General features: G+C 42.0%; 1 protein-coding gene across 7 annotated transcripts in view; it reads right to left on the reverse strand.

Moving 5' to 3' along the window:
* Positions 1 to 17,438, reverse strand: part of LOC121876955 (glutamate receptor ionotropic, kainate 2-like) — a 152,537-nt gene that overhangs the window by 34,219 nt on the left and 100,880 nt on the right. For all 7 annotated transcript variants that reach the window (XM_042382538.1, XM_042382541.1, XM_042382537.1 and 4 more), the window contains 5 exons: positions 15,746 to 15,894; positions 13,764 to 13,905; positions 13,425 to 13,592; positions 7,528 to 7,551; positions 755 to 907 (listed from right to left, as the gene is read on the reverse strand). In XM_042382538.1, the coding sequence (XP_042238472.1) occupies positions 755 to 907; positions 7,528 to 7,551; positions 13,425 to 13,592; positions 13,764 to 13,905; positions 15,746 to 15,894 (636 nt within the window). The remainder of the gene's footprint in view (positions 1 to 754; positions 908 to 7,527; positions 7,552 to 13,424; positions 13,593 to 13,763; positions 13,906 to 15,745; positions 15,895 to 17,438) is intronic.

Here is a 17,438-nt window from a genome sequence, read left to right on the forward strand (position 1 = left end):
TTTTGAGTCGTAGCTTAAGAAAGGCAGATCATTGTCCCTATAACTCGAGCAAGAGGAGATATTTAGCATAACAACGTTCGAGAATTCAACTTTGTCTCGGAGCTAAATGAACCAATTAGATACATCCTCATATTTCCAAACGAGTGAAAAAATTACGTAGGAAGATTTGAGACTCGGATGCCATTAGGTTCTCAGGTAGCAGGCAACAGGTGGTACACATCGTCCAAGAAGATAAAAATAGCGAAGATTTAAATGGTCGGATTTACACAGGTGTCTCAGGTGTGAATCTGCTTAATGTTGTATGAGTTACGTGTGGAAAGGTGCAGTGACCTGACCTAGTATCACCACACACGATATACCAGATCACCTGAAGATTAGACACCCTAACCAAACCTCACCTCACCGAACCATTAATAATATCACATTATCTGGTGGATTAGTGTTACCTCAACGTGTCAAATGCACCGTGAAAATTATTATTTTTTCTCAGGTGACATGAAAAACTAATTAACTTACACGTGTCAACCCCCCCCCCGCCCCCATCTTCCCCTCTTCAACCCCCCTCTTACCCCCTTCATCTCTTCTCTTCACCTCTTCACCCTCCCCTATTATCCTCCCCCTACAACTCTTCCCTCCCCTCCCTACCCCCCTCCCCCTCCACACTCTCCCTCCTCATGGAATAGGGAGGGAGTGAAGAGTTGCCATGAAATACGGTAGTTAATAAGTAATTGCCATGGACCAATTAGACACTTACCCACTTCATGTAGTTGATGAGGGAGTTACCATGGACCCAGGTAATGTCTCCGTCACACTCTAGGGGCGTCACGTCGATATGGCGGGAGCGGTCCAGGTCGTGTAGGGCCTTGGCGAAGAGCTGCACCGCGTCATACATCAGCGCCACCTCCGTCTGTGTGTGTGTGTGAGAGGGAGAGAGAGTGTGTGTGGTTATTGGGTGGTTGAGGATCGTACATGTGTGTGTGTGTGTGTGTGTGTGTGTGTGTGTGTGTGTGTGTGGGAGAGAGAGTGTGTGTGGTTATTGGGTGGTTGAGGATCGTACATGTGTGTGTGTGTGTGTGTGTGTGTGTGTGTGTGTGTGAAGGAATATAGAGGGAGTGAATGAGAGGGAGTAAGAGGAATTTGTAGGGGATTGTGTGATGAGGGAGAGGGATTGATAAAGAGGGAAGGAAGAATGGGAAGGTAAGGGAGAGGGAGGGAGGGAGGGAACATGATGGTACAGGGTGGTACAGGGTGTAATAGGGATGGGACAGGGTGGTACAGGGTGGTGCAGGGTGGTACAGGGTGGTGCAGGGTGTGATAGGGATGGGACAGCATCACCCAACAGGAATCTTCTCACCGTCATTATTATGGAAATCTAAATTGGGGTATTTTGTCCTGGTGCTGAGTCTCTATAGGGCAGATGAGAGAGGGAGAGGGAGGGAGAGAGAGAGAGAGAGAGAGTATACACATACATACACTTGGTTCTCTAAGTAAAATATTGTCAAATTAAATAAATATTACAGCTGTCGAAAAGGCACACGCATACACACACGCACACGCAAACACGCACGCGCACACACACATACACACACACACCAGGTAACCTCTATGTATGAAGACCTAAACATGGTAATTCCAGTGAGTGTCTTATGAGTATTCCAATTTTCCGTTCAGAGGGAATTCAGGCAAATTGACTTTACATAAATATCATCTTCCCTCACATATTCACCTACCATTGTGTCACAGGAACCTAGATTTGCCTTGTATATCAGGTAAAGTGACCTATATTTTATGCTATGATCGGATTTGTGGTGTTTTTTTAACTCAGTCCACGAGGGTGTTGAAGTGGCCTCCAGTCTGTTTATTTTGACAACATACCCCAGAAGTGTTGATAAATTGGTTTACTGATTTATAAGGATAATTTATATTTTGTTGTATTGGAATTATGAGGTCAATGGTTTAAGGTCACTGGTAGTTTGGTAGATATTTCGTAGTTGTGTCGTTAACAGTAAGAATTATAATGTTTTTTTAACGTAAGATAAACACGGATGTATTATAGTATATATTCAGGCTATATGTATATAACAATGTATACCTAATATGTATTTAGAACACTGTATAACTAGGGTATGTATACTTAGAATATGTATACAATAACATACATCTGAGATACGTAAGGTACAGCCAGTATACATATACACCAGGATACGGGCAACAAGGATATGTATACAGCAAAGTGTACCTGAGACGCGTTATAACAAGACCATGATGGCAGTGGGGGAGGGGGAAGGGCTAGGGGGAGAGGGAAGAGATGGGGGAGGGGAGGGGAAGGGCTAGGGGAGAGGGAAGAGATGGGGAGGGAGGGGAGGGAGGGTAGGGGAGGAAAGGGAGGGTAAGGAGGGGAGAGGGAAAGGGAAGGGGAGGGGAGAGGAGGGGAAAGGGGAGTGTCTTATAACTCGGAGAAGCTGATTTGTACACGTCACAATACCGGGGTTGAGAGAGGCGATATATTCCTTGTATCGAGGGAATTTGAACTCTGTCAGGTTGTGTCTGTGTCTGTCTCTCTCTTTGTCTCTATGTCTGTTTGTCTCTCTATGCCTCTCTATCTGTTTATCATTTTTGTCTGTCGTTTTCTCTCTTTCACTCTAGACACACATACGAAAACAAAGAGAAGGGGGGAAAGGAAAGGAATAGAAGGGGGGGGGGGAGGAAGAGGAAGGGGAAGGAAGGAGGAAGGGAAGGAAGGAGGGAGGGAAGGGGAAGGGAGGGAACGAGAGAGGGAGGAACAGCTGAAGATAAAAGAAGACTGGGGTGGTCGGATTCCGCCAGAAGCTTTGGTCAAGACTCACAAAGGAAGATCCATTCAATATCTTTCTCCCTTAACTGGACGAGGTAGGTTAGGTTAGGTTAGGTTAGGTTATCAGATTATCTTCATCCCCCAGTTATCATGGCTCTCTTGTACACCTGTTATCGTATTCTTTTCATTATATAAGTTTATTTATTTTTGACATTGACGCAATTTTCTCTCTCTCTCTCTCTCTCTCTCTCTCTCTCTTCAAATGTCTTATTATGGCCATACACAAATGCTTAAAAACGTATAAACACACTCATATATATATATATATATATACATATATATACATATATATATATATATATATATATATATATATATATATATATATATATATATATATATATATATATATATACATATATAACATAAATGCATACACAAGGATTTTTACTTGCATTCTGTACCGTTGAAACCATCCATTGACGCACTGTACCGCTGTAACCTTGAACTCATTCTGTACCGCTGTAACCTTTCATTCATTCACTGTACCGCTGTAACCTTGAACTCATTCACTGTACCGCTATAACCTTTCATTCATTCACTGTACCGCTGTAACCTTGAACTCATTCACTGTACCGCTATAACCTTTCATTCATTCACTGTACCGCTGTAACCTTGAACTCATTCACTGTACCGCTGTAACCTTTCATTCATTCACTGTACCGCCTTGAACTAACCTACCGCTGTAACCTTGAACTCATTCACTGTACCGCTATAACCTTTCATTCATTCACTGTACCGCTGTAACCTTGAACTCATTCACTGTACCGCTATAACCTTTCATTCATTCACTGTACCGCTGTAACCTTGAACTCATTCACTGTACCGCTGTAACCTTTTCATTCATTCACTGTACCGCTGTAACCTTCCACTGACGCACTGTACCTCAATGATATGTCTTTAAAACCGAACTTGTTGTCTCAATTATTGGATGCTGTAGTGGTGTCTGTAGTGGTGTCTGTAGTGGTGTCTGTAGTGGTGTCTTTTGTAGTGTCTGTAGTGGTGTCTGTAGTGGTGTCTGTAGTGGTGTCTGTAGTGGTGTCTGTAGTGGTGTTTGTAGTGGTGTCTGTAGTGGTGTCTTTTGTAGTGTTTGAAGTGGTGTCTGTAGTGGTGTCTGTAGTGGTGTCTGTAGTGGTGTCTGTAGTGGTGTCTTTTGTAGTGTTTGTAGTGCTGTTTGTAGTGGTGTCTGTAGTGCTGTCTGTAGTCAAAGGAATGTTTAAGATAAATAATTAAAAACTGTCGAGTCAAACGCCACGTGTCACCATTGAACCTTCAGTAAAAAACATATGAATATTTCCTCACTATTATGAATTTCCTCTGAATAGTGAATGACCTGTTATATATTTTGAATAATCACACTATATTTGGTTTAACATCCTGTGAATTGTTTTCGTGAATAATGAAGAGTAAAATTGACTTCAGGATATAAATTAAAATTCATCGATAAGGTTAAATTAAAGGCGGCTCCTCTTTATCTCGTCGTGGTGATAAATATTGTACCCAGACCGTGAGAAGGAGCCAGACTGCTACAGCTGGTAAATGTAGCAAGAAACTATTTTAAACTCTGTCCATTCATATTTTCCACGTAGGGAGAAGATTGTGAGAATAATGCGGTGTCCCTTTGAAGCAAGACGCGTACCTACCTCACAGCTGATACAGAGGTACAACACACTAGTCTCAGCTGACCACAAACACGGGACACTGATATACCTGTTGTTGTTTTCTGCGGCCTCAGTTAAGCTGTGAGTAAATGATAGTCTGGTGATGACGCTTTACACTCGCGCCACACAGCCATCATATACCTCCCGTGTACATTAGTCCCTCCTACCTACTACTCGCTCCCTACAAACATGGAACATCAACAAACGCAAAACGCTTGTCCTTTCCTCCTCGCACGTCCTACAGTCGGCCGTAATACCCAGCTTCTCCAGTGTTGACACTCTCAGCTTTTGTCAACACCCGCTGGATGTGTGGACACGCCTGTGTGGCGAGGGACGTGCTTACTTGCCGCCCTAGTGTGTGGTAAATATGAAGGCCACAATGAAGTATGTGTGTGCCTCAGTGTGTGGTGGAGGAGGACCTCACCTACTGCCTCAGTGTGTGGTGGAGGAGGACCTCACCTACTGCCTCAGTGTGTGGTGGAGGAGGACCTCACCTACTGGCCTAGTGTGTGTGGTGGAGGAGGACCTCACCTACTGCCTCAGTGTGTGTGGTGGAGGAGGACCTCACCTACTGCCTCAGTGTGTGTGGTGGAGGAGGACCTCACCTACTGCCTCAGTGTGTGTGGTGGAGGAGGACCTCACCTACTGGCCTAGTGTGTGTGGTGGAGGAGGACCTCACCTACTGCCTCAGTGTGTGTGGTGGAGGAGGACCTCACCTACTGCCTCAGTGTGTGGTGGATAAGGACCTCACCTACTGGCCTAGTGTGAGGTCAGCACGAGAGGTAGAGTGAGGTATAAGGAGGCCATTGGGGGATGTTGGTAGTACTCGTGTCTCTCTGCTGAGTCCCACAGAAGCTCGGGGCTGAGCTGTCACTGAGCCAGAGTTTTTAATACATCAGAAACCTACTCGGTCGAGGGGTGAAGGGGACAGGCAGGTCTTCCCTCGACTTGTTCGCCTCATACATACAATCTCTTTGTTATGAGTTAAGTGTCAGCCGCAGACACGGAGGCTAAGGCAATTCATAAGGTTTCTGACCCTCGTGATAAACACACACAGAGAAATAATCCTATCACAGGGAAACGTGATGGAGTTTCCTGTCTTTTACCATGATGCGAGGCTTAGTGAATAAGTTACCCATCTAAACTCTAATATTTGAAGAAATTTACCAAAATAGACGAGGAAATTGTTGGAAACTGATTAAAAGGTCACGCGCGCACGCACACACTCACGCACACACACGCACGCACGCAGCTCCAGGGATCTAAAATCACTTCGCCGTACAGATAAAATTCACTTTCTGGGCGGAGGAAAATCGGTCTTCAGAAATTCCCTAAGGGAAGAAAATGGCATTTTCCGGACAATATATTGCGTGGAGGTGAGGAATCTGGGACCATTTACCCGTATCAGGCTTGATTTGGCGGTGTTGGCGGCAATTTGGCGATATTGGCGGCAATTTAGTATCTTAAAGTGATATCCGGTGGCGTTGTTAGTGTGGGTGAAGCTCCTGGTGTGGTGAACGTCATCACTTTCACCAGCAAGAGCACCCCACATCGCCAGGCGTTCCCCTCTACCACGCGAAAAGGTTCATTATTTAGAACTTCCTCCAAGCGAATGTTCACCCGTCTCCTCTCTCTCTCTCTCTCTCTCTCTCTCTCTCTCTCTCTCTCTCTCTCTCGTACCGCCACTACCATTCAATAACTCAAAACGGATTTATATCTCATTCAATTTCGTGTTTTTATTCATACACATCAAAGCCTATGAATTCATCCCTACAAGGCATTAGTATCATTAAATAAATTCTCTATTACTAACGCTTCTACAATGTCATAAACACCAACATAATCTAATACCTTTGAGAAACGGTATCACATGAAGATTAGACACCCCAGAGAATATCACTTGAAGAATAACCACCACTCATGCTTTAGGGAGAGGTTAGGTTAGGTTAGGTTAGGTTAGGTTAGGTTAGGTTAGGTTAGACAAGCTTTAGGGTAATTAATCTTCAAGTTAAATAAGCTGGGGTGTCTAATCTTCAGGTATTACTCACACACACACACACACTTAAAACAAACTTAATATATCTACGTTGTGCAATTGTTCAAGAGTGTACAGTACATGAAACAAACCTTTTCTCAGCTCTCGTGAAGAACACATCTACTGGACCAGGTGGACGAGCTCTTAAGACTATCCATACTACTGAAGAACTACGGGTATGTGGCTGGATGGTCTCTACATGGCCAAGACTACAGGAACTACAGTATATTCTCATGATCTGTTGGTCATAAGGGTAGGGTGGGGTAGGGTGGGTGGGGTAGGGTGGGGGGGTGGGTGGGTGGGTAGGGGTGGGGGGGTAGGGGTAGGGGTAGGTGGGGGGTAGGGTGGGGTGGGGTGGGGTGGGGTGGGGGAGGTAAGGGTTCATTAGCTTATGTTAGGTTAGGGTTGGGCAAGGCAGGGCAGGGCAGGGCAGGATAAGACAGGGTAGGTTAGGATAGGATAGGCTATGGTGCAATACGTTTCGATATGTTAGGGTAGATTAGGTTAGGTTAAGTTAGGTCAGGTTAGGTTAGGTTAGGTTAAGCTAGGATAGACCTTCATGACGATTTACCAATAGAATATATATAGCAGTACCCTCAAAGCACAACCATGCTCGTATATAATAATTACAGAACTGACGGCCGCAACACAAAGCAACTCTTGATAACACATTTAAAACTTTATCAACAATTATCCCTTTTAAAATTACCACCAATAAAAGTTGATCCAATTTTCGTCAGAAGTAAAAATATTCTCAGAGGACAAAAGTTTACTTGGTTTCAGAAAACTTTGAATGTATCTAAGAAATTTTACAGCCTCGTGCGACTTAGTATAGAAAATTTATTATTATATTGTTTATTTGACTTTTTATTGTTTTTGTTAGGTTAATGTGACTCAAGTTGTGCTTTTAGTTAGTTTAGGCCAAGAGGGGGAGGGGAGATGGGTGGGAGGGGGTAGTGGTGTTGTTGTCGCCTTACCTTCAAGAAAGTCATATTACTGTCCTGCAACAGAAAGGAGAAACGAGATCCTATTTAGCAAACACAATCATTCCAAATATATGATCTGTTTTAAATAGAGTGAACAAATATAATTAAATAGTCATGCATTATCGATACATTATATATTTCTCTCTTACTATAAATAGGATGCAAATGTTTGATGGCAATTTATTAAACATCATGACCACAAAAACAAAAACAACTAAGCAAGCATAAAATAAATAAAATAATACAATAAACATGAAAGAAATTAATATATAGGTAAACACTAGGCAGCTATCTAGGTGTTGGCCATACTAAAATGAATTCAGTAACATAACACTATCTATCTATCGTGATAAGGATAAGAAACGAATTATTATCATAACAAACCGGCCCCAGGAGAGGAAGAGGGGGGGGACCAGGCACTGACACCTTCCCCTAAGACTTTTAAGACTTTCCTGGCGACTCACGCGATCTACTTCAAACTTAAGACTTTTAACAGAGACATCATCACCATTACTAAGACTTTGACGACTGATTACAGGTATTTTGGTGACTGTACTTTAATTAACATGCTATAATACAGGTACAGTAATCCCCAGGTAATGATTGTCACTAATCTATCCTGTTGGTCTTATATATCCTGCCTGGTCTTCCGATAGCTCACCCAATTACTACACCTGCCTTGAATATATTAACTTTAATCCATAGCCTAGTGGAGAAAAAAATATACTTGTTTTATAACTTTCACCAACACACAAATACTTTCTCTCACAAACATAATGACTTTCACTCATAGTATAATTAAGTAACAATTATACCAACCATTAATACTCTTATCAAAGCTCTTACGATATTAAACTCTCCTGAAACTACCACAAAAACATTACATAAACTGTATCTAGATAATTCAATTCACCTTTCTAAACCAAGTCTGTATTTTCACCTGGATATATTCTTATTCAAAAGGTATGTCTATCCTCTTATGTAAATTCATTCACATATGTAGGGTGATGTTCTATAGCTGGAGACAATGATAATCTCTAAGTCATTCCTTCACTATAGCTATACACTTATGTTGATAATCCATTACTTTTCATTCTCATTCATTTTATTATTCATATACAAACCAACATTAACCTCTATTCAATAACATTCGTAGTACAAGTCATTATCTTACGACCTCTACTTCACACAAGTTCCCATTAGTAAATGTATTCACCATTCACCTCCTTCACCCCACCTACAGTTTATATATTTCCTTAATTACATGACAATCACCCATGTCTTATCACTCAAGTTAATCATATAACGTTTGTCTTTATCTATGGTGGAGTAGACATTCCTAGCTTGAAATTTGGTTACTCTGTCATCTGTGTCTCGAGGTGTTAAAACAGAATCTAAGAATGATGGGTTGGGTGCCTGGACGGTGTGTGTGTGTGTGTGTGTGTGTGTGGCAATAAGTGAAGCTACGACATAATCTCCTTGGTAATAAGCCGCGTGTCTCTCTCTCTCTCTCTCTCTCTCTCTCTCTCTCTCTCTCTCTCTCTCTCTCTCTCTAATATATTTTGCAACAATATGCAAACTTGTGGAGTGTAACGACGCCTGAACCATTGAATGACATCCCATCATACATGCAAATGATGAATTCTGTCCTAGTTCGGCTTACCTATTGCGTATTATTAAACACAGCGGAGTAATACACAAGCCTGACATTGAGGCCACAATTTAGAGATACATTGTGATGAACTGTGCAGCTGGTCTGTCTCCACCACCAGTTTAATAATACGATATCACTGGACAATATGAGAGAATATATTTCATTCAACTTTAAAGTCTTGCTGATGGATGGGTATACAGAGATAAATATCTATATTTCATAAGTGTTTAACATGCAGAATAGATAACTGGATTGACTGACGAGTGTAAATACTGTAATTTGAGTTCCCTTTGTCAGCCACTTCGATATTCCAAACGTTTATAGTTGTAGGATCATTGTGTTTATGATTCTCAAGTGAAGGGCGAGAATGGTGATACTTAATACTATATAACTCAGTATTGGTTCCATATACACTCCCAGTGTGCACTTTCTTTTGTTTTTTATTAATTCATAAGCGATAGAACGAGTATAGACGCAAAGATACTGAAACAAGTTACAGTGATAGAAAGAATTAGATATTTAGATCCTGTTACTGTAATCTCAATTGTTATCTATGACAGTATTACTATGTCACGTAGTCTTGTCTATTATTAGAATGGGTTACCTGATGCCAAACTCCTTGACAACTATGACATATTACTTCGGAACTAACACACATATATCCCCCTCCCTCTAACTATGACTTATGGTAGTTTAAAACGTCAACATAGAGAGAGAGTTTTTTATCGTTAACGTCAACACACACAGTTAATATATGTATTCCTTAAAAACAATGTCTTAAATATAAATTAAAGTCAACATAAACCTAACCTAGCCTAATCTAACCTAATCTAACCTAATCTAACCTAACCTAACCTAACCATACCTAACCCAACCTAACCAAACCAAATCTAACCTAACCAAATCTAACCAAACCAAAGCAAATCTAACCTAACCTAACCAAAATAATTCAGCTCATCACTCGTATCAACTGGGGGATATCTCATTTCCATTCCTGGGTTAACTGTTTGTCGTGGTTGAGTGATTGACTGTTAATATCTCGCATCATATGAGGTAAAACAACCAATTATTGACTTGAGAGCCATGACACGTGTGAAGAGGAACAAGTCTGATGGATTGTGTCTTTGTTACTGTGTGAGGAGCGGGGGGTGGGGGGGAGGGGGGGGGGGGGAGAGGGAGGGGGAGTGGGGAGACTACCTAGGTCCTGATGGTCTCTATTGGTACAAAGGTTCACTGGTTCGAAGGTTCACTGATTCGAAGGTTCACTGGTTCAAAGGTTCACTGATTCGAAGGTTCAATGGTTCGAAAATTCACTGGCACGACGGCTCACTATTCCAAAGATTAGGTTAGACTTTTGAACCAACGAAACGAAGAAATATAGACCTATGATTGTTTGAGGAATTGAAAAAAAAGACGCCAGAAGAGAGAGAGAGAGAGAGAGAGAGAGAGAGAGAGAGAGAGAGAGATATTCGTTCTGTTAGGGAAAGGCGAAATGTGAGACTGTTGTGGGCACGACGATGCGATTCAACTTGTGTTTACCCTCGCGTCCACTAGTCAGATATGAGACAGCCAAATTGCCCTTACCCTCACACTCAACTACACCTAAACCTCACCCTTATAGATGGACACAAAGGGACCTATTTCCCTTATATCACCGACCATGACACAATGCCATTTACCACGGGATTGCTGACTGGGTAGGTGCCTGGGGGAGTTCCTGTAGTAATTTGAGAATAGTGAATGATGGATGGCGGTAAGGCCTTGTTACCTGCCTGGTCAGCGAGTCGTCCTCCTCCTCCTTCCCCTCCCTCAGTTGTATTGTGTGGCGTGTGTGGATAGATGGATGGATAGATAGATGGATGGATAGATATAGATAGATAGAATGTGACAGTGTTGCTCTGGGTAGTGTGGTAGGTGTGACAGTGTTGCTTTGTACAGGTGTGGTAGGTGTGGCAGTTTTGCTATGGGCAGGTGTGGTAGGTGTGGCAATGTTGCCATGGGCAGGTGTGGTAGGTGTGACAGTATTGCTTTGTACAGGTGTGGTAGTTGAATGCGGGTGCGCAAAGTCCGTAGACTTTCTATTGATAGAATGAGGTGTGGCAGTGTTGCTTTGTACAGGTGTGGTAGGTGTGACAGTGTTGCTCTGGGCAGGTGTGGTAGGTGTGACAGTGTTACTTTGTACAGGTGTGGTAGGTGTGACTGTGTTGCTTTGTGCAGGTGTGGTAGGTGTGACAGTGTTGCTTTGTGCAGGTGTGCTGAGTGTGACAGTGTAGCTTTGTACAGGTGTGGTAGGTGTAGGTGTTTTGCTTTGTACAGGTGTGGTAGGTGTGACAGTGTTGCTTTGTGCAGGTGTGCTGAGTGTGACAGTGTTGCTTTGTACAGGTGTGGTAGGTGTAACAGTTTTGCTTTGTACAGGTGTGGTAGTTGAATGAGGGTGCGCCAAGTCCGTAGACTTTCTGTTGATAGAATTATGTGTGGCAGTGTTGCTTTGTACAGGTGAGGTAGGTGTGGCAGTGTTGCTCTGGGCAGGTGTGGTAGGTGTGACTGTATTGCTTTGTACTGGTGTGGTAGGTGTGACAGTATTGCTTTGTACAGGTGTGGAGAGTGTGACAATGTCGCCCTGGGCAGGTGTAGTAGGTGTGACAGTGTTACTCTGGGCAGGTGTGGTAGGTGTGGCAGTGTTGCTTTGTACAGGTGTGGGAGTGTTGCTCTAGGAAGGTGTGGTAGGTGTGACAGTTTTGCTTTGTACAGGTGTGGTAGGTGTGGCAGTGTTGCTTTGTACAGGTGTGGTAGTTGAATGAGGGTGCGCCAAGTCCGTAGACTTTCTATTGATAGAATTAGGTTTGACAGTATTGCTTTGTACAGGTGTGGTAGGTGTGACAGTGTTGCTCTGGGCAGGTGTGGTAGGTATGACAGTATTGCTTTGTACAGGTGTGGAGAGTGTGACAGTGTTGCTCTGGGCAGGTGTGGTACTGATGACTCCATATCAATGTGGAGGTAGCCGTGACCCTCCCTGTTGACAGTGGTGGTCGAGGCAGGAAATTATGACGTGAGAGAAGAGAGGGAGAAGAGAGGGAGAAGAGAGGGAGGAGGAAGGTCAGGAAGAAGAGAAGGAAGAGAAGGTGTGTATGTGTGTGTGTGTGTGTGTGTGTGTGTGTGTGTGTGTGTAAACAACATTCAATTATCACTTTAATTATCACTATCAAATAAAGTAAATTGAAATGGAAATCACCAAGCTAAATGTGTCTCTCCACGGACCATTTAAATTGCACTAAAATCCTTGTTGAACCTTATGATGAGGATGAGTCTGTTTATCTATGTTTAAATGTTGACAGGTGTTTATAGTAGTGACGTTAGAGTAGTACCTGTGAGTCTTGTGTTTACGAGTACAATATAATAGACTCCTGTAGTATAAAGTAGTCCAGATTTTCACTACATTTTAAGGTACAACAGAATTTCCCTAAACTGTAAAGTGTTATTCTATCCCTGTACTATGATAGGTATATATTCCCGTCCTAAAAGTAGAACAGAATATCCCTGTACGACAAAGTATTTCTGAATTTCCCTGCAACATAAGTTAGAGCGGAGTTTCCCTGCAACATACAGTAAAGCTGAGTTTCCCAGCACTATTCACAATAAAGCTATCATAAACTAAAAACACGCATTTTTAAATACAAACCCTCGTTTAGGCCATCCATTACCCCCCAGGCAGGCGTACAACACTTTCAGCCTGACTGGCAACGTCATATCAAAATAGAAAAGGACTACACTGCCTGGCGCACGACGACTCCCATCAAATGGATGACCCTGACGTTTGATAGTCATTCACCTATACCTGGTATGTTTTCCCTTTTAGTGGGGGCCTTTATTTGTCTATCTTTCCTTAAAATAATCTATCAAACCTTTTAAATTAGTTACGATATATAGATGTGGTTCACAGTCCGGGAAATACTGACAACGAGACATGACGAATATAACACAAATTAACAATATTAAAAAAAAAGATTATGTGACAGGACAACAGGCTGTGATAATCAGTATGTAATATATATATATATATATATATATATATATATATATATATATATATATATATATATATATATATATATATATAACCACATACTGACACACACATACACAACCACTGACACATGTACACCACCAAGACCCAGAAGCCACGCACACCAATACTGAGACACACATGTACATCGTCAGTGACACACACACCCACCTTGAGTGTGCTGGTCGGGGCATCTATGGTGCGGCCGTAACGCAGCTCACCGAACACCCAGTCCTGTATCACCCGCTGGACCAAGGTGTTCTCTGGGTCGACTATCCTGAGGGCGGTGATGTTCGTGCCCCCATGACGGAAGTCCTCTAGCTCCACTGTGTGTAGATCCTGCAGGAGGCGAGAGTAAGTGTGTGTAGGATCTTGCAGGATATATTAGTAAATAAATCAATAATAATATAATTAAAGAATGGTGAATACATCCTTTATAAACCACCACATATAACAATAATTGGAGACATAGGGGTAGTAGTTGTGGTAGAAGGTCGTCATCAAACTTACCAGGGAGGTGATGAAATAATTGTGGTAGGAGGTCATCATCCCTATCTGCTGCGCCTGCTTGAGTACGTTGAAGATGTTCTTACGCTCTACATCCAAGACAACGTGAGTCACCCCGGCTTTCTTGGCGTCCTTCAACATCGGTCTGGGTGACGAGAAGGCCATGGATTGTGTCGGCAAGTAATATATAGTGACAGGAGGATGAGGGAGATAGAGAGACACAGAGAGAGACAGGGAGATAAGAGATACAGAGAGAGAGACACAGAGGTTGGCTGGTGTATGTGATTGAGAAGAGATGTCTGGCTGTAGGGGATAATATTTTTTCAATAGATCTGAACGAATTGGTGTACTACAAGACTACCTCCCTCCTCTACACCACTGGACAAGCTACAAGACTACCCACACCTAACTCTGGACAGGCTACAAGACTCCCTCCCCCCCCCATATTCCTCTCTATGCTCCAGGCTACACAAACTAAGTGGACTTTTTCATAACATTGTTTTCTTTTTAAGGGAAAACTAAAACAAAAAATATTTCTTATTACTCTTAACCCAAGTTTAGGGGGGGGGAGGGGGGTGGGGGGGGGTTGAGGGGGCAGGGGGTAGGAGACACTTTGCATAACAAAATTTAATAGGCTCATAATTTTAGCGTTATTACTGAACATACAGTTTTCTCAGCGTCGTGTAATGAGGGTAAGAGGAGGTTTTGCCAGCCAAGAGAGAACAGTTGTTGTGAGTTGGTGTTTGGAGCATGTTCTTGACACCTTTGTCTGCTTCTACAAGATAGCTTTTATGCGAAGTGGTTATATAAAACTCATTACTTGAATTGAAACTTTTTTTTTTTTATAGTCAAGAGAAAATTCCTACAAATATCATGTCATTTTCTTTCTCACATATTCTCAGGCAGTTTACACCTACCAAGTCACTGAGCATATATGGTAATGTTAATACAATATAACTACACAAAGAAATATCTGTCGTTAAATATAATGGAATTTTTTATACAATGGTGTAAAATTTTCAGCTAAATGTATGTATAATGTGAGGTATTAGTTCCTACCTTTGTAATAGACTGACACAGGTATACAGGTAAACACTCGTATCTAGAGACTTATGAATGAATAAGACTTCTGGGTTACCTGGTGAGATATATAGTCAGGTAATTAAAGTCCTCCTAAATTATATTAATGATGATCCTATAATACCTGGAGTATATTAGTGTGATAAACCAAACTATATAACTCACCAACACGAGTTATCTTAAGCTACGTTTGTATAATTTAGGTTAATGATGTAATTATCTCCACAGAATGATACTGATGGTGATAATGATAATGACAAAAACTTGATTGAACTTTTATTTAATATTTCTCCTCAGTCTTAGCTGTAGGTAATCTCAGTCTTGTCTCGCCTCAGTCTTAACCAGTATCAGTCTTAACTCAGTCTTTTTCCCAGTGGCAGTCTTCCCCATGTAATGTCTTTCTCTCAATACGTCTCCCTTATTCTCAGTCTTATCACAGTAATCTCATACCCTAATCTCAGTCTTAGCTCAAGAGTGACCTTGGCTCATTAGATTCAGTCTTAGCCCAGTAATCACCTCACTAAGTAGGTAATCTCACCTCAAGTTTGAAGTTGATGCTAACTTAGGGAGCCAATCCTCTCTCTCTCTCTCTCTCTCTCTCTCTCTCTCTCTCTACAGTAATGCACAAAGTGTGTTCCCTAGTGAGATATTAAGGTAAAGTTGGCGTCTATATTGTGTAAGTGTCACTGATAGCGGGGAGTATAGGCAGATTAGAAGTGATACTACTACTACTACTACTACTACTACTACTACTAGTAACATTATTACTACTACAACTAATGCTATTGCTACTACTATTACTACTTCTATCTATAATAATACTAATAATAATGACAATACTACGACTACTACTACTAATAATAATAATAATAATAAGGGGTCAGTTAGCCACCTTGCGGGCTCACCTGTAATCGTCGGAGACTGGAAGCTGTCTGAGGTTAATCTTCCAGGTGTAGTTCTTGAGGAGTTCCTGTACACGCACGAGACCATTGTTGTTCTCGTAGATGACACAGAACTTACGCCACCCCAAAGTCTTCAACACGTCCATATACGCCTGGCAGTGGGGGGGTAAAGAGACCCTAGTTTAGAGATCTTTGTGTGTCTGTGTGTGGGTAATCGATTATCACTCACAGCTAACACATCAACGGGTGACAACTACTAGATTGAGAGATTAACAGCAGATCCCTCAAGTGTGGTAACCAGAGAGGGTGGATAATGATAACAGCTACTCGTGTTGTGGGGAAGGGGGGGGATGGGGGGGATGGGGGGGAGGGGGAATTTAGAGGTACTTACGATACACAACTCGGTACTCATCAAAGATTCTCACTTGACTAAATACTGGTAGAATATTAACGTTTTTTTTATCGACTTATAGCGCGTCTTCGAGAAAAAACAAAACAAAAGTCAGATGTTTCGGAAATAAAATGAATATTAATTGAGGAATGAGAGGAATGAGAGGAATGAGAGGAATGACACTTGAGGCAGAAGTTGTAGAATGTGATCACTATGATAATTTTCATAATCCTTTTATTTTTATTTATTTTTTTATTTTGTTGGAAAAGTCTATGGATGTGTATTATTTCTTGTAGGTAGAGGGAGCTATTGCAAAGTTTCAAAGTAATCCACTGAAGTACTTGGTTCGGAACATACAGACAGACAGACGTACAGACAGATAGAGACCCTAGTTTATATATGTGTCTCTCCCTGTCATACTATTAGACGGGGAACAAAAAACAACCATCCATCTAAATTCTGATTCCCATTATATTAAACACCTCATCAGCGTCTAAACAGGTTCTTGTTAGCGGAGGCATTTATTTATATAGTCCTTCGTCTACCTGGGTGCTCGGAGCCTTCACAATAAAGACTCTCAAGCCTCCGTCACCTTCACCCAAGATCCACCTCTCTCTCTCTCTCTCTCTCCACTTGATCTAAATTGGGCTCATTGGGGAACTGAGTAACATATCAGACTGACTTGAGATTACTACTGTGAACTCCAGATAACACGACTCTCTCTCGTCGCAAATTACTACCACCGGCTCCTAAGATCCTCCTGAAGGTGAAACTGAACCTGCAGGTAGATGTGATGGTGGGTGTTGATCTTACCACTTCGCTCTGCTCGTTAACCCACCAATGGTACCCAAATAATGGAGTTGTAATGGTTAAAACTGTAATGGCTTCCAACATCAATAGATAAAGTAATAAAACCATTAATGTTTAGTATCATCATCAAATGTTTATATCATTAAAGATTTCTTCAGCATTATGAACTTTCATGTCATTCAATTTCACTATCAGTTATTTATACCGTCGAGGAGGACATCCTAATGGCGCTCAACACCATCACAACGCCAACACGAACAATCAACAGCGTTTGAAGTCCCACTCCAGCCCTTATAACGACACGCTCATGAAGCTACATCAGACGAACGATCGCCGCCTTCTGCCTGCAGTGGTGCCTCTTTTATGGTACGGACAATGGCATTCTCCTCCACCACACAATGACAGGTCTTGTGGGAGGAGGCGCGCCAGACGAACGAACGCTCGCTTTTTGTGTGTACTGGCGCTCTTTTACGAGGGAAACACCCGAGATCTTCA

This window comes from Homarus americanus, unplaced genomic scaffold, assembly GCF_018991925.1.
Source record: "Homarus americanus isolate GMGI-L3 unplaced genomic scaffold, GMGI_Hamer_2.0 scaffold726, whole genome shotgun sequence".
NCBI lineage: Eukaryota > Metazoa > Arthropoda > Malacostraca > Decapoda > Nephropidae > Homarus > Homarus americanus.